This window comes from Podospora anserina, chromosome 2 (assembly GCF_000226545.1).
Source record: "Podospora anserina S mat+ genomic DNA chromosome 2, supercontig 2".
Lineage (NCBI taxonomy): Eukaryota > Fungi > Ascomycota > Sordariomycetes > Sordariales > Podosporaceae > Podospora > Podospora anserina.
The window spans coordinates 2,788,238-2,815,027 of NW_001914858.1; the positions used below are offsets into that span (position 1 = coordinate 2,788,238).

The 26,790-nt window shown below is 51.2% G+C and overlaps 9 protein-coding genes across 9 annotated transcripts; 5 read left to right on the plus strand and 4 right to left on the minus strand.

The window, feature by feature from the left end:
• Positions 1-1,192: 1,192 nt before the first annotated feature.
• PODANS_2_7880 (uncharacterized protein) lies at positions 1,193-2,074 on the plus strand (the record flags this gene model as incomplete). The annotated part of the gene is made up of 3 exons (XM_001911549.1): positions 1,193-1,397; positions 1,455-1,768; positions 1,820-2,074. The coding sequence occupies 3 exons, from the start codon at positions 1,193-1,195 to the stop codon at positions 2,072-2,074; spliced, it is 774 nt and encodes a 257-aa protein (XP_001911584.1).
• A 641-nt stretch (positions 2,075-2,715) lies between these two features.
• On the plus strand, positions 2,716-3,759 carry PODANS_2_7890 (uncharacterized protein; the record flags this gene model as incomplete). Its single annotated transcript, XM_001911550.1, has 1 exon — positions 2,716-3,759. The coding sequence occupies one exon, from the start codon at positions 2,716-2,718 to the stop codon at positions 3,757-3,759; it is 1,044 nt and encodes a 347-aa protein (XP_001911585.1).
• A 319-nt stretch (positions 3,760-4,078) lies between these two features.
• Positions 4,079-6,010, minus strand: PODANS_2_7900 (uncharacterized protein; the record flags this gene model as incomplete). Its single annotated transcript, XM_001911551.1, has 5 exons — positions 4,079-4,120; positions 4,177-4,601; positions 4,656-5,578; positions 5,639-5,772; positions 5,843-6,010. The coding sequence occupies 5 exons, from the start codon at positions 6,008-6,010 to the stop codon at positions 4,079-4,081; spliced, it is 1,692 nt and encodes a 563-aa protein (XP_001911586.1).
• A 483-nt stretch (positions 6,011-6,493) lies between these two features.
• Positions 6,494-7,108, minus strand: PODANS_2_7910 (uncharacterized protein; the record flags this gene model as incomplete). Its single annotated transcript, XM_001911552.1, has 1 exon — positions 6,494-7,108. The coding sequence occupies one exon, from the start codon at positions 7,106-7,108 to the stop codon at positions 6,494-6,496; it is 615 nt and encodes a 204-aa protein (XP_001911587.1).
• A 1,008-nt stretch (positions 7,109-8,116) lies between these two features.
• On the plus strand, positions 8,117-9,781 carry PODANS_2_7920 (uncharacterized protein; the record flags this gene model as incomplete). Its single annotated transcript, XM_001911553.1, has 3 exons — positions 8,117-8,467; positions 8,523-9,530; positions 9,596-9,781. The coding sequence occupies 3 exons, from the start codon at positions 8,117-8,119 to the stop codon at positions 9,779-9,781; spliced, it is 1,545 nt and encodes a 514-aa protein (XP_001911588.1).
• A 178-nt stretch (positions 9,782-9,959) lies between these two features.
• Positions 9,960-11,581, minus strand: PODANS_2_7930 (uncharacterized protein; the record flags this gene model as incomplete). Its single annotated transcript, XM_001911554.1, has 2 exons — positions 9,960-11,369; positions 11,435-11,581. 2 exons carry the CDS (start codon positions 11,579-11,581, stop codon positions 9,960-9,962), a joined length of 1,557 nt encoding a protein of 518 aa, XP_001911589.1.
• Positions 11,582-15,133: 3,552 nt separating this feature from the next.
• PODANS_2_7940 (uncharacterized protein) lies at positions 15,134-18,564 on the plus strand (the record flags this gene model as incomplete). Its single annotated transcript, XM_001911555.1, has 2 exons — positions 15,134-17,386; positions 17,443-18,564. The coding sequence occupies 2 exons, from the start codon at positions 15,134-15,136 to the stop codon at positions 18,562-18,564; spliced, it is 3,375 nt and encodes a 1,124-aa protein (XP_001911590.1).
• Positions 18,565-19,380: 816 nt separating this feature from the next.
• On the plus strand, positions 19,381-19,686 carry PODANS_2_7950 (uncharacterized protein; the record flags this gene model as incomplete). The annotated part of the gene is made up of 1 exon (XM_001911556.1): positions 19,381-19,686. The coding sequence occupies one exon, from the start codon at positions 19,381-19,383 to the stop codon at positions 19,684-19,686; it is 306 nt and encodes a 101-aa protein (XP_001911591.1).
• Positions 19,687-20,085: 399 nt separating this feature from the next.
• On the minus strand, positions 20,086-21,557 carry PODANS_2_7960 (uncharacterized protein; the record flags this gene model as incomplete). Its single annotated transcript, XM_001911557.1, has 2 exons — positions 20,086-21,455; positions 21,500-21,557. Coding segments are annotated over 2 exons (1,428 nt in total), but the record flags the coding sequence as incomplete, so codon positions are not given.
• Between the last annotated feature and the right edge of the window lie 5,233 nt (positions 21,558-26,790).

A 26,790-nucleotide genomic window follows, 5' to 3' on the forward strand; every position in this document is an offset into this window, starting at 1 on the left:
GAGTTTATATGCTTATATGCATTTTATTTCTCATCTAGGGCTGGCCACCTTCCATACTTCTGGAGACTTACAGGTGCCCCAGGTCCCCTTACCGAGGAACAGATCCCTCAGACTCTTCCCGTAGGGCCAACTACTCACCGTATCTTTTGAGGAACCCAAAACGAATCTTATTACCACACATTGCAACTGGATGAGACTCGGATTCAGACATGTACGACCCGACTACAATGATATCTGGCAACCCACAGATACCACATTGTGTCGACATACAATTAAGATCCATCATTTAGACATATTCTAGCCTCGAATCTACCTGTAAGAAGAGCTATCAAGCTCTTCTGTACGCTGTGAAGCGACGAGCATGTTTCCAGTATCGAATCTTGGAAGAACCGGCATCACCCGTCATCCTCTAGGTACGGCCCGAAACAACCCGAATAGGAGTTAGGGAGGTATCTTTAGTTCACGGTACCTATCCACTTGCCCATAGACTCCCGATTCGTCTTTTCAAGCCTCCCGGCAAATTTTTCGGCCCTGGTATCATGAGGTTACGTGTCCATGCACATATTGCATACCACATCGGGGATCCGGGTTTCGCTGACTTACTACAACGGGGAATCTGCTGCCCTGTGGCGCAGCCCCAACCACAAGAGTGACACTGCATACACCCATCTTGGATCTCGCGGAGTTGCGGGGAGCCTCACAGCCTTTTCCCCGGAGTTTGCTCCGGATTGGGTATTCCGCCTAATGTCGTCAGTACACCGCGTATACTGGCCACACGGTTCATGCAATGCAGTTGGACCTCACAGTCTGTGGTCAGCTTCGGCCGAGGCGGTGTCCGCTTAATCTGATCGCCTGAATAGTGTCTTCAATGTCCCTAAACGGAAATTAGAGCACGACTGAAGGGAACGTCCTAACTCAATCTTTGCGCATCTTGACTTCTGCATCACAATGTGCTGCATTTTTCTAACGCACAACGGGCAGGTGGCCTAACCGGCGACAATCTATGGCAGCTGCAATGTTAACCGCTTATGCCTCTACACCTTTGGCATCAGGACGGTTTCACAGAAGGATATAAACCCCGTTCCCTTTCTACCAAGATCATCATATCATCAGTTCCCACAACTTCCGCAGTACATTTCATCAGCACAATTACGAGTTTTGAATCACCTCGACACATCATACTTTAGTCAAGATGTTGGGCAGTATTCTTCCATTCAACGAGGAGACGGCGGACCGCGTCAGCGCCTACTGTGAGAAGAACTCTCATGGGATCCCTGACGCCCTGGTTGAGCATTGGGAGTGGACTCGCACTCGCTTCCCCGATGCCGACAAGATGTCTAGTCGTCTTCAGGGCTCCTGGATGATCTTCACTGCTCGTGACCGCAAGCCCAAGAGAAGTAAGCAATCATTATCCATCACCCACACATAGTCCAGAGCTAACTCTGGTGCTTTAGTCCTCGAGATTGGTTGCTACTCTGGCTACAGTGCCTTGGCCTGGTACGAAGGTACCCGTGACACCAAGGCCGAGATTGTCACGCTTGAATACAGCCCCAAAATGATTGCCGCCTCTCGCGAGGCCTTCAAGAAGTACGGGGTCGGTGACCGCGTGAAGCTGATTGAGGGTCCCGCCGAGAACACTCTCAAGACCCTGGAGGGCGAGTTTGACCTCATTTTTGTCGATGCCAACAAGGACGGCTATGCTGGATATGTCAAGACGATCCTGGACCAGGGTCTGCTCTCTGCCAACGGCATCATTCTCTGCGACAACGGTAAGCCCTTCCTGACGTTATTCTCGAAAGCGAATGCTGATTTGAAACAGTCTTTGCCCGTGGCCTCACCATCGGCCCCGACTGCGCACCTTGGCTCAACGACCACGTCCGCCCTTACTGGAATGGCTGCGGACAGGCATTGGACAAGTTCAGCGCCGGTCTCATGGAGGACCCCCGCATCGATGTCTTGCTTCTCCCTGTCTTCGATGGTGTTACTCAGATTCGGTGGAAGGACGGGGCTCAGCGGGCTTGATGCCGCCACCTATTGGGGCCATAAAACATCACGGTTGCTCGGTTCATGTTGATTAGTTTGCTCTTGACACAATACATACAACATCCCCCATCGTACCTCTTGATCCTTTGATGATTATTGCCTTCAAGTTGTGATGTGTCCCAGGTATCATTTTTTGCCACGACGTGCCATGGTGCCGAACGATACAGCCGAGCGTGGTGAAGAGAAGGTTGAGCCAAGACCACGTGAGGGTTCAGCCGCGTTGCAGATTGCAGATCTTGATCAGAGACAAGAAATGCGAGATTGGACCATCCAACCAAAGATAAGCATAAAGAATAAGCGAACTGTTGTTTCTGCTGTGTTACCTTGTTGGGACCTTCTCGAAGCTGCCAATGATGAGCATGGGCGGAACAATTTTCGCCTCCTTCTCGGGGAAGACCAGATTTGGTATGTTACATCTATGTCCCCTTTGGCTTTCTTCCAGAAGGGCAGATATGCAACCATCAGTCCTTGGCAGTTCCTCCTCCTGTGGGGATAGATGTGCATGTAACGTGGATTGACTTATGTAAAAATGTGCTATATATCAGGATGAGTCTGATGGGGCAGGTAGTAACTACCTATCTAATTGACGTGTAGATCTCGCAGCCTTCTCCACCTCCATCTTGTAGCACCTACCCTACTCCTTCGTACAGAATATTCCCCCCCAAAAGCACAATGGCGCAATCCCTCGCCCAAACCGGCACCACCTGCAAACTCACCACCCACCCCATCCCCTCCCTGCCCGCCGAATCCCCCCCCGACTCCGTCCTCGTCCGCTTCCTCGCCTCCCCCGTCAACCGCGTCGACCTCATGGTCCTAAACAACCAATACCCCCTCAAACCAAAATACACCTCCCCCACCACCAACACCCCCATCCCCGGCTTCGACGGCATCGCCCTCGTCGAATCCTCTACCTCCCCACTCTTTTCCCCCGGAGACCTCACACTCCCCCGTGACCTCGGCCTCGGAACCTGGCGCACCCACGCCATCCTCCCCGCCTTCTCCCTCCTCAAACTCCCCCCCAGCGTCAGCACCATCTCCCCCATCGACGCATCCCTCATCCGCTCCGGAGCCCTAATCGCCCACCTCCTCCTCACCAACCCCTCCACCCCCCTCAAAGCAGGCGACCACATCATCATCTCAGCAGGAACAAGCACAGTCTCTCAGTTCCTCATCCAACTGGCCAAACACCGCGGCATAAAACCCATCCTCGTCATCCGCGACCGTCCCAATCCAGAACCGGTCAAGGCCGAGCTCCTTGCTCTCGGTGCAGAAGCTGTCCTGACAGAGTCCGAGGTAGAGGCCGGACTCCTTCTCCCCAAACAACCCATCATCCTCGCCCTCGACAGCGTCTTTGGCAAAATCGGCGAGCTCCTCGCAGCTTCCCTCGCACCAGGCGGCAAGTTCGTGCTTGTCGGCTTGTTGGCTGGCCCAAAGGCGAGCATGCAGCTCACGACTCAGCATTTGTTCAACCGGCAGCTCAGTTTCCTGCCCTTTAGGGGGTCGGAACACCTCAAGAGAATGGGGGACGAGCAGACGGAAAGCTTGATCGGTGAGATTGCGAGAATGTTTGTGGATGGGACGTTGAAAAGGCCCAGGGTCAAGGTTGTGGACTGGACCACCGCTGGTGAGGGTGAGGTTGAGAAAGCGCTGGAAGAGGCGGTTGAGCTTGCCAAGGGGGAGGCAGGACACGTCAAGACTGTTTGGAAATTGACTTGAACTGAAGACATAGTGAGCACTGGATATCAGGTTACCTAGAGGTGTAGAACTTCCAATTAGTGCAAGTACAAGAATAAAAAACTCCGTGGGTGTTTCTCTCGAACCGCCCAAGTTTGCTCGAATTCACAGAGAATTGAAAAAAAGTCCGCCGACATCCAGTCCATTTTGATTTTACCAACTTCCCTGTCTGCCCAAACGCGAGTGTTTCCAACTTTATCACATGTACATTACACATGGCCCAGATACCACACTCAAAAGGCGGTCACCAATCTGTCACTGTTTCCAACACCTCCAATCCAACTCCCGAACCATAAAACTCTTACGCCGCAATGGCCTGAATATTACCAAACATCTTCCGTTGCTAACAAAGCCGTCAGTCACATCCTCACAGTCAATCAGGAGAGAAAGAATACTCACAGTAAAGCACACCGACAGCACCAAACTAAAAGCAGCCGCAACATAAACAGGAATAAACACCTGCCTCAGCGCGACAACAATCGCATCCGTGGCCGCAGCACGCACCCCAGGGGCCAAAGAGCTGAAGAACTCGCCACTGGTCCCCGAGATGGCCATCTGAAGCTGCTCCCGTGTCGCATCAGGCAGGACCACAATCAGATTCTTGATAGCGTCATTGACAAAGATGGCACCAGCAATCGCAAGACCCAACGCGATACCACCCAACTGACCCAGCATCATGAACGAGATCGCATACGCCATGTCCGCTGGCGGGGTGACAGCTTGGATAACAGCATACCCGGCCTGGATAAAGCAACCGGTACCAATACCAAGCAGAATCTCGAAGCCGTAGATCTGACCCTCAGGCGTCTCGGTCGTGATGCGAGCTGTGACACGGTTAGTTTCCCTTCCATTGGCAGCAGAACAAGACAAAGACTTACACATCAAAACCCCGCCAATCAACGTCAAAACACTCCCAAAAACATACCACGGCTGGAAGTAACTAAACCTCGCCATCAAATGCCCATTCGCAAGAATAGCAGCGCTCAGCACAAAAATAAGCGGCAACAACCTCACCGCCGCCGTGATAGCACTATCGCCCCTCGTGAACTGGAAATACAGCGGGACATAGTAAATCGGCACGAAGCCAGCCGTGTTCACCGCCGCAGCGCAGCAAAAAAGCAGCACCGCGTTCCAGTTCCTCATGAACTGGATGGGAAAGATCCTCGAGGTCAGGTTGGTCAGGATGGTGTAGGTTTGTTGGATCCCAAAAAGGATAAAGAGCGAGAACGCCACGACAAAAAGCGCGATGATCTGCCCGCTGTCCCAGGCATAAAGCGCGCCACCGAGGTTGGTAGCCATGATCAAGGCCGTGATGGCTCCCATGCTAAGCACAGTTCCGACCCAGTCAAACTCCTTGGCAAGCGTCAGGGTCTTGGTCCCGGCACGAGGTTTGAAGTTCGGGATCCAAAGGAGGTAGACCGGGGCGAATAGACCAGCGACACAAAGGTTGATGTAAAACGCCCACCTCCACGTCGCCGGTGACTCAACAAACGCACCGCCTACCACGGGTCCCAAAACCGTGCCGATACCCCAGACCAGACCGACGAAACTAAGATACCCGGGGCGCTCGCGGTCGGAGGTATTGACGGAGAGAAGGGTCATGACACCGAGGTACATGCCATTGCCGCCCATGCCGGCAAGGACACGGCCGATGATGAGGGCGTCCATGTTGGGAGCTGCACCGCAAAGGGCAGAGCCGACGTTGAAGAGGATGGAGGAGAGGATGTACAGCCATTTAGCGTCGAAGAGGCCGTACAGGCGGCCGAAGGGGAGGACGACTGCTGCTCCACCGAGGAGGAAACTAGACACAAACCATGGTCAGAGACTGTACTCTTGCAGAAGGAGGTCGATGTAAACATACCCAACAGACAGCCATGGTAGCTTGAGCGCATCGCCAAAATTGTTGACCACGGCTGGTGTGATGTCGGCGACGACTGTGTTGTCGAGGGAGTAGAGGAAAATGCTGGATAGAATGGCAACGACAACCAAGGCCCACTTTAGGAGGCAAGAAATGTTAGTGAATCTCTCTTATCACACCATATCTCAACCGGCAATGAGTCCTTACAATAACACCGTGAATGTTTCTTGGTGATGCATTCTGATCAGGTTCTGCTGGCGCGGCAGTCGGTGCACCGGCTTCGAGCTGTGAATCGGAGCTGTGGCCGTTGTCCGCCGGCAACTCAACGGCGGGATCAAGCGGCTTCTCCTTGAGGGAGGCCGCTCCAGAAGACATGTTATGGACAGGCGACCCGGGGGTCTTGGTGGGTATCAGGTTCGACCTTTGGGATTGTAGCAGGACGATTGATGATGTGATGAAAAGTTGTTGAGAGGAAGAGAGCTTGGTCTGGATTAAAAGATGCAAGATATCGGATTTCAGATTCGCGAGCGCTGCATGTGGCCGGGGGGTCGACGATAAAAAGGAGCGCGGTCGATATTGGGCCGACACAAAAATGAACACCAAATTAAATCCGCTAATCAAAGGAATGCAAATCCTTTGCAAATCCAGTGATTAGAAATGGGTCTTTGGACACCTGTTTGGCAGCAAACAAAAAGAAAGGGAGCAAGAGGGACGGCACGTCGCAGTTGCTCTCCCATTCAAAAACAGGGGTCCACACTGCCCAAAGAGGAAATTGTCTCATGTCACTCTCAGCGTATCATGTAATCAGACACAAGGCTCCATTTTCTACCACAACTATTCTCTGCCTGACAAACACTCTCATTTTCCCGTGACAACTTTCTTCAAGTGCTCCTCCAATCCAGGAATCTCACCATCCAAGTCGATGCGCAAACCCTTGGTGATGCGCGCAATGAGGACATAGACACCAAGCACGACGTAGACTTCGACCAGCTCCTCCACAGTCAGCAGCTTCTTCGCCTTCTCAATCGTCTCCTCGGTGTTGTTGTATGTGGCAAGCTGCTCGTCCACGAGTTGCAAAATGGCCCGGTCACGCTCAGTGAAGACGGTCTCTTTTGCCAATGCATCGACACCCTTGCCGGCGGTGCGCTTGAGGGCCTCGAATTTCTCTTCAGGCATGCCGTTGATGCGTGCCACTGGAGCGTTGACGTCCCACTCGTACTCTGCGTCCAGCACAGCCGAGATGCGCAGGACAACGAGCTGCCAGTCGAGAAGCGGCAGAATGCGCCGGTTGCCGTCGAAGAAATTGGCGTAGACTCCCATGAGCCTTGGGAAAGATCCATGTGAGTGTCCCAGGAGGTGAAAGATGTTGCGGCGATACGGGAGATGGGTTATCGCCGCTGCCACCTCCGGAGGGGCGGTTTGAAGATCCACATAGGGGACAAGGCAGTTCTGAGTCTTGGTAGGGGCAGACATGATAGGCAGATTGATTTGATGGTTCACCTTGCACCGTGAGGCTTCTACTGCACAAACTTTGTACCATTATGTATCCGTCACCTTGGTTCTCAGTTCTACAAGTCCTACAACTACTCCGAGTATGACACCATGCGGCGTGCCCCGTGTCCCAAGTGTGCCGTACGATGCAGTACGCCCTGTAGGGCAGTGTGGTCTATGTGGAACTCTGCCACAACTCTTTTTAGACCTTCATGTTTCCTCATCCAAAATCATGCATTTATCTCCGATGATCGATCCCAGCGCTGCCCTTTGCAGAGTTGCGCCCCGAGAAAATTTCCTCTTTGGAAGACCAGAAGGTGACCAATCCGATGATTTCAAACGAACCGATGCGCTAACCCGCAATCGGAACTCCGACAAAAATGCCCTTTCAGGAAACCCCACTATTTAGACCATTTGCAGGAGCCCCACTCTTCTGCTTACAACATCAGTGAAACGGTTAACTTCCTAATTGGACCACTGCTCGGCAAGGCTTGCCGCATCCTGCGCTCGTGACACGGGCCGAACCCTACCAATCCCAAGCACGTCATGGCTGATCCATTCCATCCTGCTCTCACCGATTTTTCTATCTCCGGTTTGTGCAAATTATGTCCGACGAGCCTTGGACCCTTGGTGTTGAACTGTCGAGGTGCTGCCACCTGCCAAGTCTTGTACTCCAAAGTACAGCTACGAGGACTACTACATGCGGTAGCCGTGCGTTTGGCTGGCGAGTGCCTCTCGAGTAGAACGCGGGGAGACCCTTTCTCGGACTATCGCAAGAAAGGCTTGTGGGCTGACACGGCTATCGACATGCTACAGAGCTGGTGTAGCACGCCGGGAAGGCCCAATGTTGGAGATGGTAGAAATACAGCTGCATATGGCAACGAAGACATGCTGATCAATATTGATTATGCCTTCATGTCTTACTTGACGAAAAAGGGTATCAACATAGGTAGCTAAGCAGAACCAACACCAACATCACAACTCTTTACAATGCATAACGCCACCGTCAGCAATACCCATCTCGACGAGCACCAACGACTTCTCGCGTTGAGTTGGAGCTGGGTACAGCTTCGCCCCTGGACGACAGTACTCATTCTGCTGCTCACCAACCTCGTCTGGACGAGATACCGCAGCGGATTGCGCCAGATACCGGGACCCTTTCTGGCGAGCTTCTCCAACTTGTGGAAGCTACGGGCAACATGGAATCAGAACATGCACCGGGAAAACGTGCGGGTGCACGAAGACTATGGGCCTATCGTGCGGATTGGGCCTAACCATGTCTCGGTGTCAGATGCTGAGAGCATGCAGACGATTTACGGGGTCAAGAATGTCTTTCCCAAGGTATATGCGCAGACTCCATAGCCGCCCAGCGTCATTAGCTAACACCAGCCTACAGAGCGGATTCTACCCCCTAGCAGAAGCAGTCTACAAAGGAAAATTCCTCCCCACCCTCTTCACCACCACAAGCAACGACTACCACGCCAAGCTCAAACGCGGCTCCGCCCGCGCCTTCTCCATGGACGTCGTGATAGGCCTCGAAGAGTACGTAAACAAGTGCATTTCCGTCCTCCTCCAGCGCGTCCGCGACGTCTCCCACAACGGCAAGAAGCCCCTCGACCCCGTAGCCTGGATGCAGTACTTCGCCTTCGACGTCTTAGGCGAGATCAACTTCTCCAAAGACCTCGGTTTCCTCGAAGCTGGCGCCGACAAAGACGGCATCATTGCCGCGATTGGCCAGATTCTAGGTTACGTCTCGTTGATAGGACAAGTGCCGCAGGTGCACAAGTTCCTGCTCGGCAACCCCCTTCTCGCCAAGATACCCGCCGTGGAGAAGACAAACCAAGTCCTCCAGTTTTCGCTGCAGCAGATCCAAGAGCGGCAGAAGAACCCCGTGCCGAGGAAGGATATCCTCACCCAGCTCCTCGACACCCATCACAACGACCCGTCCGCCTTGTCTTTTGAGGAAATCGTCGCTATTACCACGACCAATGTCATCGCCGGGTCGGACACCACCGCTGTTTCGTTGTCCTCGGTTATCTACCATCTGCACAAGTATCCCGCCGCCAAAGCTAGGCTCATCGAGGAGATTGACTCCGTAGCCGCAAAGCTGGACGGTATCATCACTTATGCGGAAGCTATCAAACTCCCCTACCTTACAGCTGTTATCAACGAAGCGATGAGGATCCACCCCGCCACAGGGTTCATTCTTGAACGCATTGTCCCCAAGGGAGGCGTGACACTTCACGGGGTCTACCTCCCCGCCGGGACAGTCGTGGGCGTGAACTCATGGGTTCTGCACCGAAACAAGGATATTTTCGGGGAGGATGTCCACTCTTTCCGGCCGGAAAGGTGGGTGGACGGGGATGAGGGGAAGATTAAGGAGATGAAGAGGAATTTGTTTACTGTGAGTCCTGCCTGTTGGTGCTACGGGAGTCATCATTTGATGCTAATACTGGCGTGACAAAACAGTTTGGCTACGGCCCCAGAAGCTGCATTGGCAAGAATATCTCCATCCTGGAGATGTGGAAGGTCGTGTTTGAGCTGTACCGCCACTTTGACATAACTTTGGCCAGTGACAAGGAGTGGACTGTCAACGGGACTTGGTTTACGGCGCAGAGTAATATTGAGGCGGTTTTCAAGCCGAGGAAGAACTAGGGGGTTACTCTTGCGCGCGCAAGTTGTGTAGGACTCAGGATTCAGGGTGGGTGGCACTTGGTGTATGCTTGCGGAAATATGACGACATTCTTATTCTTCTGTATCCAACCAATGCCTGATGAATGTAATGGTGATGTTCAAGTACATAAATGTAGATGCAGCATGACTGACTGTCTCATCAAATCGACAGCCCCTGAACAACCCTCAAAGCCCCCTCAATATCAGCCGACGCCTTTCCAAGACGCACCATCATGGACTTCACCTTGGTCTGACGTGCCGGGCTAGCTGCAACCTGGCTGGTCCGCTCAACTCGCGAGAGCAGCATCTGGAAATTGCGACTCTGCAGTCTCAAAAGCACCCGAATCATGTGAACCTGCTCCTCGTCTGAATACTGATTCCTGAACTCGTCCGAAAACATCAAGGGGTTGCAAGCGGCAGTGTTGGCCGCGCGTCCCGATGAGCTGCAGAACAGTTGGGCTGGCAAAGGCCCTGAACCGACAGCAGCTGTCAACTGTGGCTGTGATCCACCGAGAGAAGAATGTGACTGCGCAGAACTGGAGTCGGTCAACGAAGATGGCGTTGCTTGGCTACTAGAGTCGCTGCCGTTGTTGCTCAGAATGGCGCCTGCCCGCTTGATGCGGAGATGAATGCACTCAAACATCTCGGTGAGACGATCGCAGAGGATGAGGCGCATGGTGTGAATAGTAGAAAGGTCCAGACACTTGGGGCAGTCAAAAGGTTTGCAGCATTGAAAGACGAGCCATTTTTGAAGCCGTAAGACTTGGTCGAGAGACATGGTCGTGATGTGAAACTCGTCGTCGTCGAGTTGCTGCACGACACGGACGAGGTCAGTAAGACACGAGCACGGCGGTAAACCGGGTCGGTTTGGGTTTGGCGGGTTCTGAACGCCCGAGAGGGCCCAAGATTGGCCTGGAGACAACGGCGCCGTATCCAGTGCGAGCATGCTTGGTAATTCTTGAGTAGTGGTATGAGGAATTGGCCGGGGCTGGGGCTGGGGCTGCGAGATGGGGCCTTCGCTGGATAAGAAGAAATCAAGGTTGTTGTAGGGGTCCTGGTGTGGCTTATTGGACTGCCGAGCGTCATTGCTCCCACTGTTGGTAGAGCTGCTTATGCTGGATCGAACCTCCCCAGAGGCACTGTGCCGGCCAAAGTCCATATCCATATCCAGCCCGTCGATAAGATCCACTGACGTGTTACCAGCAGTCGTCAGCCCCGCTGCCCACGGCTGATCTGCCGAGTCTACCAATGCGAACTCGCAGTCAAAGAAGTCGTTATCTAACAGCGGATCCCCACCAACCTGAACTCTTGGTGCTGTGGTGGCCGCCTGCTGCGACGGCTTGGATGGTCCCAAACCTGCGCCGTTCAAGCCCTCGCCTTGTTGATCGCCCGGTTGAGAAGACGCATCGCCAATGTCCTGCCATGGGCGCCCTGGTGGGTTGTTGGGTTGCGGCGATTGCGACGAATTCGTGCGAGGCTTCTCCCGGCCGTTACTTGTCGGCACGACGCATTCGACCATTCTGGCCCGGCATCGGTCACAATTGCGAGGGTTACTACCAGTGCAACGCAGCTACCAGACGGGTGAGAACTTTGTCAGATTGCTTGAGTAGGAAGCTACCCCGATATTGAACGTACCTTTTTGGTCTGGCAGGCGACACAGGCAGGTCGTCGCATAGGACGAGTGCGATCTTTAACCACGCCGGGCCCTGAGTTGCGTCGCACAACTTCCATCCCCCCTCCCTCTGCCTGGCCGCCGCCCGAACTTCGTAGCGTGATGAACATGGCAGGCCAGACCAAAGTAAGAAAACAAACAGAGCAGCAGCAAAACTTGAGATATAACTGTCGTCCGTCTAAGGGCTGTGGCTGCGCGATAGATTTCTTGGCGAGGTGTCGATGGGTGGGTTGCGCTGGGGGTTGTCTTTAAGAAGAGTCTTGTGGGGGACAGGGTGGGGTGGCGAGCACATAAGCCGGGGTGATTACAGGACTCGTATACGTGGTGCAGAATACCCTGATCTTTGTCATCTGCAGCCTCGCTGCGTTGCTACAGTTTAATGCAGACTCAGAAACACGCAAGCGGGGTTATAGGCCAAACGAAAAGCCAGTAATAACGAGGCGGACGTCATGCCTCTGCCCTCGGAGAAGGGGTGGAAGAGGGAAACAAAATCCTCCTGATGAAATGGAAAACTGGTTGGCGTCCATCTTTGTGCCCATTTGTGTAAGATATGCGGTCCAAACTTTGTACATTGTGTGCAGGTCGAAAATACAGGTGGCAAGTGAGGAGGGGTAACTCATGGTCCGTAGCCCGGGCGGTATTCTCCGACAGCACACATTACACAAAGCACAGACCGCCAACGCACATGACGAAGTTGCAACAAGCATTTTTGTTGGATCGCCGGAAGCCGTTGCCGGATCGAACTAGCTTACCGGCTGTCCAACGATTGTGGTTCTGTTGGGCAGAAAGGCCGACGGGGGTTACAGAGGGCCATTAGGGTCCTCAGCTGACAGACACCCCGCGTATTTCGAAAGAATCTTGAAACATATAGCCGATGTAGGTAAGCTGACTTTGGCAGCGAATAAGGGATAAGTCCTTGCAAGAAACCACACCTCCTTCCCGAACCCGAGCGGGATGGGGATTCCATATCAAGGCATTGCTCCTCAAGCAATCAACACCAACAACGACTTCTTGATGACCATTTCGTTCCGTTGCGTCTCCAAACACATGGCGAAAACCGAGTCTAGTTTCAACGGCCTACATGTATCGCGCCTGTTATGCGGCGCAGTGCATGTTAATGGCACGATCATCATCGAAAGCGTGCCGGCGGTCGAATCCTGCAGTATAGATTAGGTAGGTAGTATGTAAGGGGCTTGCAGATCTAGCACCGGAGCGCTGACTGAATCACAAAAGTCAGAGCACGCAAGATGCCGACGAAGTGATGAGCTAACTCCGACGCAGCAACAGAAGCGCTCCTGTTATCATCAGCATCGCCGTCCACAGTTACAGGGGCTGTGTGTCCACACAACTCATCAGCACCACAGAAGCGGAACTGCCCAGCAGTTTATCAGTTCTCTCAGCCTTCCACATGCTTCACTCTTCGTCAGTTTGATATATCCTGTCACATTTACCACAAGGCACGACTGCAAGATCCCCTCCAATCCCGTTCTTGCGAGCAAGTGGTCCCGAAGAGACAAACTTGCAAATTGTGTTGATCTCGAAGCAAGCTGGAAATGTTGCTAAATCAATTGCGCCAACGTGTGTCATCCTAACCTACCTTACTTAGAGTTAGATAAGCCGTTTTACAGGAGCGGGACGACTCGCCATCTTCACGACAGTCACGATATGAAAGGCCGACGAACTTCAGGCATCTCCTTCATTTACCTCCATATTCGGAGGCTTTTCAGAATGTCTCAAGCGCACTCTTCATCGCGAATAGCACTACATCAAGTATCTCTCTCCCCTTTTCCACTGGGTAACTCAGAGTGCATTCTGGGTAGGTTATATCTGGGTCCTTCTATAGTAGTAGGCACTGTACATCCAGACTGTCATTTCCAGGGAAATCCGATACAGATTTCGGATGACATACTGCCAAAAACTGAGGAAGATTTCTCTCCCTATCTTCTACATTCACACCCCTCAGTTTTCCAATAAACCTGAAGCATATAACCGCCGACAGAAAATAGAAATCGAAAATAAAACGGGCTGTAGAAAACAGAGGTACTTCGGTACATCGAGCTTGCATTTTCAGGCTCTCAGGCGGAATGATGATGAAGCATAACTCTTTGTATAACTGGAACATTTACCACTCCCCTCTTCGAAGCCGAAACCAAGATCATATGTATGCTATCGCAAGGAATGCGTTTTGCTGAGAATTCAGCTAAACAACTGGCTCGCGCTTGGATGCCCGTGCACGTTTGTGCTGGACTTGGCTCATCACTGCGGCACAGCCCAGGCCCTCACCTCAGGTATATAGTCGTTTGCTCCCCCTAGCCTACCCGCAAATCTCGGGTCTTAGGGTTTTTAATATCGGGCCGATATACTATAATCCCATAAGATCTCGAGGGCTTTTGGGAAACCGGCGGTAGGACGGGCCAGCCCCTTCTCAAGTGCGTGCTGTTCATCCCAGTTTAGCAACCCCCTTCACTCGCCTATCCAGCATACACTTCCTACTCACTCGTACTGCATTCTAATCCTACTATCAGCTCGATATAACCTGAATAGTATTGTTCGGCCTATCTTTTCGTGGAGCCAATTATGGATTTGGCACCGACGACTTCCTAACTCGCAATAAGGTCTGGATGGCCCCAACATGTATCCACATCCAAATTAACGCAGCCAACAAACCCATTCCGAACTTCTCAAGGAAAAGGGCGATATAGCAGGCATCCCATCTCAGGACCATGACGCAATATTTGAAAAGAACGGCAACAGAATTATCACCTCGGTCAGCTGAAAAAGCAGGCGAGTACAATGCCAATTGCTACTTCCAACAGAAACGTGGAGGCGAAATGGCTTTTTGTAGTGGACTTGGCATAGAGTCCTGAGCATGTTACCTCCTTCAGCGTAGTCGACATGGTTTGGCAAGACACTTGTATCAAGTTTGTAATGCTTCCGGTTATCTGGTTCCCGCCAGCAATAAGTCCCTTGGCAGGGAGAACCGGTGCACCGCATGAAACTGTAGACTTCTTTCCAGACAGTTGTCAGACCTGCAAATTCTTGTTCTTCAAGGAGCTCCGCCCTCTCTGCAAGTTGTGTAGCCGTCGCCCCTCCTCGTCTCGTAGCCTGCTGCGTCCTCACGGCAATCCGTTGTGTAGTCTCCTTGTAAAATGAACGAGACGCCGATCCTCAGCCGCCTCAAACTTTCAAGAAACATTACGGTTTTATGGACAGTGCATTCGTGGCACCGGCTAGCATACGGATGCGCCAACACGACGGCCTCCAAAGGGACATCTTCATGCACGCCAGCGAAACACCGCCAATAACGATGCTTCCAGTATGCGCAGTTGGCGCCAGCCGCTTGGGCGCCAACGCCCAGCAAAATGCCTGATGTGCGGGGTTGGCAATCTGGGCAGGACTGCACCTTAACCCTTGGAGACAGCAGCAACAACAACCACCTTTGAGCTGCAACAATCGAACCCACTAAGATTTGCGCTACGTAGCTCAACAATTACTCGCGGTAGGTGATTCTGATCTATGTCTGAGAGCTTATCCTGGTTTCAGCTACTGATTTGTTGAGCCTACTAGTTTCGTCCATCCACCCGGCCCACCTGCTCGCCTTTTCCCGCTGTCGGACAGTCATACGAGTAGCTACGAGAGCTAAGCTCGGCGCTTTTTCGACAATGCGCCTTCTGGAACGCAATGATACCGGCGATTTTAGTTTGACGGATGACATTCCCGACGACCAGGTCCCACCGTATGCAATACTTTCGCACACCTGGGGCGACGAAGAGATTATCTTTAAGGATATTAAGGACGGTATATGCAAGAAGAAAAGAGGCTACTCCAAGATCCAGTTTTGCGGAGATCAAGCCGGACGCGATGGGCTGAAATTCTTCTGGGTCGACACATGCTGCATCGACAAATCCGATAGCACCGAAGTTCAGCGCGCCCTTAACTCCATGTTTCAGTGGTACCGCAATGCAGCTAAATGCTATGTCTATCTCACAGACGTCTCAACCTGCCAGCAGGATACCGACGGCAACTTTGGCTGGTGGGAATTGACCTTTCGAAAATCCAGGTGGTTCACTCGTGGATGGACCCTACAAGAGCTCATTGCTCCAGTAATTGTAGAATTCTTCTCCAAAGAGGGCGAGCGTCTAGGAGATAAAAAGTCTTTGGAACAACAAATCCACGATATAACCGAAATTCCCCTAGAGGCTCTCCCAGGCAATACATTATCCGACTTCAGCATCGAAGAGCGTCTGTCGTGGGTCGGAAAGCGTAACACTACACAAAAAGAAGATAAGGCGTACTCGCTATTCGGCATCTTTGATATAACAATGCCGCTTCTGTATGGCGAAGGAGAAGATAGAGCATTTGGGCGGCTGCGAGAGGAAATCAGTAAGCATGATCGCTGTCTGTCCAGTCTGCATTCTACCGACCCGCGCCTTGATAAGAAGCGCATCGAGGAGGCAAAAGGTGGGTTGCTTACTGGCGCTTACCGCTGGGTTTTCGCCAACCCCGACTTCTGTCTATGGCGTGAACGGTCGGAGAGCCGCTTACTCTGGATCAATGGAGATCCCGGCAAAGGCAAGACCATGTTACTCTGCGGCATCATCAACGAGCTACAGGGAGCCATTGTTGCAGACGGGCATTGTCGTAATCTGGCCTACTTCTTCTGCCAAGCTACCGACTCCCGCATCAATAACGCCATTGCCGTGTTACGTGGCCTGATCTACCTTCTTGCCCACCAGCAGCCACGTCTCATCTCCCACGTGCGCAAATACACCGACGCTGGTAAATCCCTCTCCGATGCAAATGCGTGGTTTGCCCTCTCGGACATTTTAGTGGGGATGCTAGGAGATCCGAACGTGAAGCCAACCTGTTTAGTCGTCGATGCCCTAGACGAATGTGTTATCGACCTACCGAAGCTTTTAGACTTTATCGTCTGTATCTCATCCGATCGGATAAAATGGCTCTTAACAAGCCGGAACGAGACGATCATCGAGAAGAAATTGAAATCTAACAATGCGCGAACAAGGCTTAGTCTTGAGCTGAAGGAAAATGCGATGGAGGTGTCTCATGCCGTCGATGTGTACATCGACGATAAACTATCTGGGTTGGAAGCACTTCAGGACGACGCCCTGCTAAAGGATCAAGTACGGGATATTCTACACAACAAGGCAAACGACACGTTCCTCTGGGTCGCCCTCGTCGTGCAGGAACTCAGCATGGATGGGGTTGAGAGCTGGCATGTTCTGCAGATTGTCGAAGAAGTGCCACCGGGGCTGGATGGGATGTACAAGCGCATGCTGGATGAGATCGAGCGGAATAAACGGGACTCGGAATTCTGTTGGCGCATTCTCTCGGTGGTGACGGTAGCATACCGCCCACTTTACTTGGACGAAATAGGCGGCTTGTCTGGATTACCGGAACAGATTGTCAGGTCGACGGAAAATATTCAGAAGATCGTGGCCAAGTGCGGATCCTTTCTCACGGTTCGAGATAACCAGATCTACCTCGTTCATCAATCAGCCAAGGACTACTTAAGTGATCAAGCCTCCCCATTACTTTTCCCCAGTGGTGTGGCTGTGACCCACCATGACATATCGGATCGGTCACTAAAGCTTCTCTCAGGCAAGTTGCAACGCGATAGATACGGCTTATGTATACCAGGATTTTCTATCGACCACGTCCGAGTGCCGGACCCGGACCCTCTTGCGACAGTGCGGTACTCGTGCGTTTACTGGGTTGATCATCTCTGTAACTGGCAGTCGAGCGACGATAGCAAGCACCCAAATATTTTCCAAGATGGTGGTATCGTCGATAGCTTTCTGAGGCAGCACTACCTCCACTGGCTTGAAGCACTTTCACTTTGTAAGAGCATGCCGCAGGGGATACTTTTATTGGTAAAGCTCGAAAGCATTCTTCAGGTAGGCTCTACCCAGTAATAGTATCCTATTATTAAGCGGTCCTAATAGGAATTTAGCATAAGTCGATTACGTCTCAATTACTAAGCCTTGTCACTGACATGCACCGATTCGTTATATACTGGAGATGGGTTGTTGAGAATTATCCTCTTCAGGTATACGCTTCAGCACTTGTGTTTAGCCCCGCCCGAAGTATAACAAGAGGCCTATTTACGCAGGAAGAACGGAAGTGGATTACTTCGAGGCCAATTGTAGAGGATAACTGGAATGCGTGCCGGCAGACGCTCGAGGGCCATAGCGGTTCGGTCAACTCGGTAGCGTTCTCGCCCGATTCGAAGTGGGTTGCGTCAGGATCAGACGACCATACCATCAAGATCTGGGAGGCGGCCACGGGGTCATGTACGCAGACGCTCGAGGGCCATGGCGGTTGGGTCCTGTCGGTAGCGTTCTCGCCCGATTCGAAGTGGGTTGCGTCAGGATCAGCCGACAGTACCATCAAGATCTGGGAGGCGGCCACGGGGTCATGTACGCAGACGCTCGAGGGCCATGGCGGTTGGGTCAACTCGGTAGCGTTCTCGCCCGATTCGAAGTGGGTTGCGTCAGGATCAGACGACCATACCATCAAGATCTGGGAGGCGGCCACGGGGTCATGTACGCAGACGCTCGAGGGCCATGGCGGTCCGGTCAACTCGGTAACGTTCTCGCCCGATTCGAAGTGGGTTGCGTCAGGATCAGACGACCATACCATCAAGATCTGGGAGGCGGCCACGGGGTCATGTACGCAGACGCTCGAGGGCCATGGCGGTTGGGTCTACTCGGTAGCGTTCTCGCCCGATTCGAAGTGGGTTGCGTCAGGATCAGCCGACAGTACCATCAAGATCTGGGAGGCGGCCACGGGGTCATGTACGCAGACGCTCGAGGGCCATGGCGGTTCTGTGAAATCGGTAGCGTCTTCCCTTGATTCGAAGCTGATTGCATCTGGATCTAACGATACCAACCCCCCACATTACCAACGCTATGGAATAGACATGAGCAAGAGATGGATTACGAAGGGTTCAGAAAATTGGCTATGGCTGCCTCTGGAATATCAGTCACAATGTTTCGCTGCAGCGGCATCAACAATTGCTATTTGCTGTTCTTCGGGGCGCGTCCTAACTATGAAGTTCACGACAGACAGCTGAGCTGATCTCTCATTCTTTGTCTCTCTCTTTTTTTTCTATCATAGCGTGACACAGGAGAGGCCTGGCGGTCTCCATTAATTTATAACCCGTCATAATACTCTAAATCCTTCTGGATCCCGCTCTTTTATCACTTCGAGTACCCTGTTTCGTTATGAAGACAGGTGGCTCTAGAACACTTGGTAGAGACGTCATTTGGCCCACTCGAACAACTCGAGATCGGGCTAGTTGGCTTGACGTAGTTCCAAGCGCCACAACAAACTTTATTTGATCTGGTTTCCTTTAACAGCCGCGAGGCATTTGATTGTCCGCCTCAATTCCAACCATTGATTGTGCAGGTAGATAGCGTTTAGGCCGTGATGCGGCTGATTGCTTGTTTGCCGTGTAACATAAAGTCTTACTTGCAGCCTGGTGTTAATTTCATTGGCATGATCCTTCAGTACACGCTGCTCATATTTCTTCTTTATCATACGAGACAGCTCCCAAGATGATTTGACTGCAGTAACTAAGCCTGTGAAAGCGGCAGCTGATGCAAAGGGAACTAGGGGGGTATGACGCCATAAGTGCTAATTTATTAATAGGAAGTAATAAAGAAACTTAGGTAGGTATGTAAATATAAAATAGAACTGTAATTAAGACAAGCAGTATGTTAGTTTATATGACGATTCAACTTTGCCTTTACCTTGACTTGCAAATTCGTTATTCGAACTTAAGCTGGTTAATTTGTACATTTCGAAATCAAACACATTTTTCCAAGCTGAAATTGACAGGGGGGTAGGGTGGAAGAGGCAGTGCTGCTCCTAACTACACACCCCACCCATGTCTAAAAGCGGCAATACATTTTCCTTGACCGGGAAGAACAGCTTGTGCGCCGCCAGGTGCTTCGCCAAGCTCTCCGGTTTCCGCGCGCCGCCGTCCCTGGGCTCGGGTAGGAGGAGGCTGGTCTGTCGGACCGGGTCGAACTGGAAGAAGTCGCCGAAGAACATGACGATCGGGATCCCACCGAACGGGCGATGCTGGTCGTCCCTGTACTGCCTCAGGCGGCTGTCCACCGCCGCGAGCGTCAGAACGCCCACCTGGCTGATCTCCTGCTCATGTGCCCTGTGCCCGGGCGCGAGCAGTTAAGCCGAGCTGCGGACCTATAAAGGAAGGTCACGCGTTGACCCCGTAATCTGGCACCTGCAGAGGTCTCGAGTTTAGTCATTACAGCAGCTGCGGAGAGGCACTGACGGCCCATTTGCTTCGTCTGTCAGGCCGGATGGGTCCTTGTCAGGGTGGCTTGTAGAGCAACCGTGCGAGAGATGTGTCACGATTAGATTTCGGAAATCCCCGAGTCCCACCAGAGCGAGGCGTCTGGTTCAAGTGACGCCAAGTTCTCCCGCGGGCTAAGAGTTCTCCCCTATCTGACTGGGGAGGACGGCCAACGGAGGTTGTAGGTAAAACGTTATGCCCTTCGCAAGGGCAATAGTGCCGCTGGCAATAGGCTCTGAAACTTTAAATAGTCAGACGATCCTTGCAATGCATCTATCTTGTTTCTATCACCTCGATTGCCGTTGTCCAGGCTTCGTGACTGCCCCCGACATCAAAAGAATCTTCAAATTCCTCTCCATTTTCGTGTTCCGCTCGGCACAATACGACAAGCCCCGCTGCAGTGCATAGTTTAATAGATAACTCAAGCCTTGGGAGATGATCACGAATTAGAGCGAACAAAGACCTCCAGTGGCCAATTCCACCCGAAACTCCTACTCGGACCAAAGTAACGCTTTGGAGTGTTGCTTTGTGCCTCACGATAAAAGCCCCAAGATCCTGTACGCTACAATATGCCCTATAGAGCCCTAGGCATTGTAGATTCGGTATTTGAAGCTTCGGTGCGAGCTGTTTTAACCGGTCAACCCGTGGGCCGTAGTCGACGGGTGTGATGACCAGATCCAGTTGTGTGAGTTGTCGAAACACACCGATAAATGCTGATAAGTCGTCCGCCCATCGGTCCTCAGCGCCCCTCGTTGCCTCGGCGGATACATTTAGTGTGAGCTCCGTGAGGCTTGGAGGGAGGTTCTTGTAGTATTGGAAATGCGACTCCGAGGGTCTAAGAATGTCTGGCGCAATCGCTTCCCTAGAGAGGACACCAGCTGTGATGGCAAGGCTGCTAAGAGCGGCACCACTTGTAGCGATGGCTGTAAGGGTGATGCGAAGGACTTGGCCCAGAAACTGAACTTCCATGTAATCGTCTAGGGCGGTTGTTGGCGGTAGACCTGTTTGTCGGCCATGCGCTAGTGCACCCCAGGGCCGGTGCATGTTACTAATGACGGCAGCCTCGATGTTGGGAAGAGAAATCAACGCCTGCGTGATGTAGGCCTGCGCAAGGCCGGACATGATTATGTGTTCCTGCTCTTCCCACAGTGACGTATAAGCCACCTTATCCAAAAGCGTCTCATACGAGGCCTGAGACGAGACACTCCCTTCATCGGTTCCCCGACCTTCCTCTCCAGGGCTTTGGTCCTCCTCTTCGCCGGATGAGTGTGCATCATCTATGCTGCCCACTAAAGCTGCGGGAGGGGATCGACCTTCTTCTATGGCCAGTAATATGTCGCCTTCATGCCGTGCAGTATGAAAGTATGAATTTGGGAACTCCACGAAATGATCCGTACAGAGTTCGAGTGTTTTCACAGCAGGGCCAAAGTCTGGATGTCGCGCAATCTCCACGAGGTTTTCGAGGCTGAGCCTTGAGAGCATTATGTAGCGGGTCTGGAAGTACCGGCTGATGAAAGCTGGCAACGTGGCTGATTTTGTATATTTGGACGTCAACCGGAGGGCGGAGAAGCCTTGGGCGTCTAGCCCGCCAAATATGATAGCCAGCAGCTCGTTAGGAAGCCGAAGAAGTCCCACCATTGTATCTGAGAGGATTCTTAAAGGTATGTTCGAGTAGAATAGAGCTTACAGCTATGCAAACTTTGAGGGAAATGTATCGTAATGTGTTGAATGGTGTTTCGGCTGAGCTGTGGGCGGGGTCAGGATGGGTGGGTGGATGGATGGAATTTATTTCGCCCGGACTGCCTAACTTTTCAACCGGCTTCACTTCGGGTCAAAGACTAGCGAGTGTCACAACTTAAGCCAACAAGCCCCGTGACATGCATGAAGGCGTGGGGCTCGGAACGCCCCCAGACAACACGCAGGCAGGGCATGCAGAGGGCTGCAGGTCTTGACCAATGGGAAGATGCTCTGTGATCTCAGTGATCTGGTGCCAAGCATCACAGATCGCCACAGATCAAGGTGCGAGGTACCTATCGATTATTAGATAGCTATATAGTCACTCGTTCTGGAGGACTCTGGGAGTTCTCCGGTAAGCAATGCAAGCAGTCAGCTACACCTACTGTTGAGACAATTGCTTGTGCAGTTGTTGTGAACCCTTTGGCTTCACCGAACCTTCATCCGTCAAGTGTGTTGATACCTCTGGAGCCCCTCTCAGTGGTTCTGGGTTAAAGATTTATCAGCGAGCCGAATAGTAGAGAGGTTGGCATACAAATTCTATACAACAAACCCACTCTCCTACCAACATTTTCTACGCAAAGTACAGCAGAGTTCCACCAGGCTTCATTTAGCGTACCGCTTGCCGGCACGGTCACTCTTGTTCAACTAGGAGCTCGACGGTCCTGGGAAGCGGGGGCGCCATCCTCATCCTGCTCTCTGTCGTCCGGAACGAGAGGATGGCGTTCTCCGTCACTCGTTAGATCGCTGTCGTCATGGTGATCAGGATGTTGAGAGAGGTGGCAGCTGCCGGACACTGAAGCCATGTCTCTGTCACCGATAACCTGCTCCAGGCAAAGGTACGGTGGTGGATAACAGCAGCGTGTATGCTCGCTGCCCCCTCTGCGAAGAGATCTACTACCACGGCTTCTCCGGCTACGCTGTCCGACAATGCCACCGCGTTTCTCACTGTACAGTACCACAAGGATATGGTCTCAGAGAAGTTTAAAATTTCGCTGTTTTGTCGCTCACGGAACCCGTAGCTAGGGCGAACCGGGATAGCCTAGTCTCCAGTTGAGGCACTTGGTAGGTATGCGCGGAAAAGGGCTGATACGATTTAGGCTTAGCGGTAAGGGTTTAGTCCGGCCTGGACAAAAGTGCTATGGCACCAAGGCTCACGAGCAGTCTGCAGGATGCAAGATGCTAAGGGTGATCAGAGGCATAGCACGACGAGCACGTTGCAGGATGCAATGTGCTAGGAGTGATCGGGGCCATAGCAGGGCGAGAACCTCACGGTCCCGGGATCTATATATACGGAGGAACTGGCTGGTGTAGATAGACAGTTCCGCAGTATGCAATTACAAGTCACAATCGTTGGTATCTAGACGGTTGTGATCGAGACAAGCCATTGGTGTACACTGGTTAGCTGTACCGAACCAGGATTGTTCAGAAGTGCCTTCAACCGGTATCCCTTTCAGAGGTTCTGGATAGGGGTTCGTCACATCGGAGCCTGGGCCTAAGACTGGGTATTAGTAGTGTTAGTGGTAGCTATAGCGTTTATCTTGATGCCTTTAACTTATCCGTGACAGAGTTAAAGTGATTATGCAACGTGTGACGATCCCCTATCTAGAACCTCTAAAAGGGATACCGGTTAAAGGCGAACTTCTAAATAATAGATCGGTGCAGCTAAACAGTGCATAACAAGATGTCTTAATGTAAACACTTAGGATACCGTGAATACAAGCTGTGATTGCATATTGCGGAACTATCTACAAGCTATCTAGTTCCTCTGTATATATAGACCTTTATTTCCCTGGATTATTCCTTTCTTCCCACAATCCATGCCTGGATCGTTGGATCTTTAACATAATCCAACGATCCCTTATTTTCCCTGGATCGTTGGATCATCGCCATAATCCAATAATCGCTTCTTGATAGGTCCGTCTATCCTGTCCTCCGATTAGTTACATTTCTCTGGACTTTGATTGGTCCTACCGCCGGGTCCTTGCCTTGATGTTATGACACTACTTCTTTGTCTTTTGCAGGGCATAGTTCCCTATACTTACCTTCCTTCGGTGCCACCTCACACCGTCGTACCTCGCAGTCCAAGGACCCCAGAGTCTTCAGGTAATTGCTTCCGACCTACCTGGAAGGCATACAACTAGCCTGCCGGCGACATATCTCAACAGATACTATTGCTGAACGGTGAGAGTATCGATAAGCGATAACTTCCTAATAGATATACGGCTTTATAAAGCGCTTATAGTAATCCTAATCGGTCGGACAATAAAATTTCTTTTATTAGCTTTTTATTCTACGAGAGGGCTGATCCAAGGCTTACTACCGAAGGTTCTCAATTAACTTCCCTATACCTCACCGCCTACAATAATAATATAAAAGTATTTCAGGCTATTAAAGGAAGCTTAGTGCCGGAGGATAAGGGGCCGGCTAATACTAAAGGACTCGATACTCGAACTACAAGGCTCCCCGTCTTCACCAAGGCACAAAATATAATGGTATTACCCTCCCGACCGTCGACTTCGATAAGTACGGTTTCCACTGTGCAGCGCTATAGAAGCCATAAAAGGGAATGGAAAGGCCTCCTATATAAGGCTAACAAGAACGGCAGAAATATTCTTCACATGGTTGCTTGGGGGGTAGCACCTGAGGCGGCCGAGTTCTTGGTTCACGAGATTGTGAGAGAGAGGTTGAGTAACCGGTTGATTAGGGAGAAGGATTATAAGAGTAGAACGCCTTGGGATGTCTTGAATGGGCAGCTCTCCGGGGGAGATAAGGATGAAAGAGCGTTGAGGAGAGCGAAGGCTGCGCTGGAAAAGGCGGGTGTCCACTTGGATGCAGCTCAAGAAAAGGACGTACAGACCAAGATACTACCTAAAGTCGACGAGCAACACGAAAATACAAACAATACGCCGAATACTACTCCACGCCATTAACCACGCAGGAGCCCGTCTCAAGTTAGGTCCGAGGTTCAATCTCTATATCAATAACGGGACCGTTCTCAGGATAAAACCCCCGACCCAGATCAACGACACAGTCGGCCTCCTAGCTACAACAATAACTGTGATCAATCCATAAGAGATAACCGAAATCATCCACAGGGCCACACGAAGCATCGATATAGCAGTCGATCTGAGCCTTTTGGTCAAAACCGGCAATAAAAGCAACTTCAGAATCAAAAGGGCCACCTCAAACCTCCAGGTTGTGGAGATGAGGGCTGGTCGGTGGGCAATAATGACAGCCGCCGTATAAGATTCAATACACCTACGGAGGACGCCAGTAAGAATAATACCAACAGAAAAAACCTATGGCCCCCAAAGATACCCGTCCCCGGGCCGCCAGACAAGATAGGCAGATAATAAACAAGATTCCGAGTGGTAAAGTGATACCCGACACTGCCACGAGTGATAAAGTAAGCGGTGAAAAACAAGACTTAGCACTGAGAAACAAGATAATAAATACCCGGGTCGTTCCTTTAAATCAGACGAATAAGTCACCGCCGAGTCGAGATGCCAGACCACCCAGTCCACCGCCTCCATTGAACCAGAGATACAAGTCCTCGAATGCCTCGAACCGAAAGATTAAAGATGACACACGCCCAGCCTCGATCAAAGCTGAAAGCCAAAGGAAGCCTGGAAGTGAAGTCACCCCGGGTGAGACTGGGTAAAAAAGGAGGAAAGCTGGGAGGGATACACCATCCAAAGTTGGGCATTAAAACACAGCCAGGGAGAGCAAAGGGGCTGCTGGGAATAAACAAGACTCATGCGGTGATCTTCGGAATGACAAGCGGCAGACAAACCACAGTTTTATGGCATCAGGTCCTGAGTTTGGTCAGATGCTTCAGGCTGAGCCTCATATTAAGAAGTGTTTAGAGAGTGTTACACCTAGGTCTGGCCTTTGTGGATCAGTGGGATTCAAATAGCATAGAAGGGATAATACGTTAGATAAGAGAGCTCTAGACGTTAGGTTGGATGACCAAGAAATGGACCACATGTGGATCTGGTCCACCACCACCACACCAGCCACACAACCTTGTTCAGATTACCCCTGAATGATCACACTGGCCACAACAAGACTAATATTGCGTCAATTTCTATGGAGTTATACCAAAATGTAGCTCAATCACTGTCAGAGTCAGACATTGCATCTGCTTCTCGCTTGCGCCTGGTTTAAACCCGATGACGTGCGCTGCGCCGCATAGGCTGGGCTGGCTCTGGCTGCTCCATATCCTCCTTGGCTACCACTTCTTCCTCCACCACCCTCCCTTCAATGCGGGCCTCTTCCAGTTCACAGAGCCTCACAAACTTGGAATTCGAGTTTTCTCTATTCAACTTACGCCTTTTTCTTGCCTCCTGGGCCTTCTGGGCGTTCTGTTGGTGCCTTGCCGCATCAGCTTTGTGGATGGATGCCTCAGATCTCAGTGTGAGTATAGTACTGGTGAGAGTCCTTGCCGCAAGCCGTTTTCCGGCCGGCGTATGGTTCTTGAGTAGGTCCCTGACCTTCTTAGCCACCTAGGAATCCCCCACGATATAGAAAGTAGGTGTTTTTGAAGAGAGATCCAACGGCACCACAGGGACTACCACCTGGCTTAAAAAGAGCGGTTTGCGCCTACGTATGGGCCATAATCCTGTCCCACGCCAGCCACCGGCAATATTCTCTTTCCTAAAGCCCTACTTACGGGCAAGGTTATATAGCCGGACTAAATCGACTTTACCGTTAAGCGTATAGTTAATAAGGGCGTTATTTATAACCATAAGCCTCTTATACGCCTTCTTTACACTAGAAAAGCAGTTAATATTTAAGGGTTAAAGGACGTAAAAGTAGTAGGGGAGTAGGAAAAAAAAGTAAATATAACTTTTATAGTACCGGATTATAAAGTTATTAATAGTATATAAGCTATAGCTATTATAAATAAGAAAACGGTATTTTAATAAATCTTTAGGTTTAATCCTTAATATAAAAACCCCTTTTAACTAATTAAAAGTAAAGTTATTACTAATCTAACCATTATCTAATATAGTTATATACTAGTCTTTATTTAATTAATCCTTAAACTATTACTTTTAAAGGTCTTTACTTTTAAAGATAACTTTAAAGGGAAGGACTTTTACGTTTTATAAAATATATTTAAGTATAGTAGTTTAGGTCCTTCTTCCGTTCTATTTAATATATATAGACTTTTTATCCCGCTTCGAAAACCTAATAATTAAACCGTTCTTTCCTTAACTTTTTATTATACTTACTTTA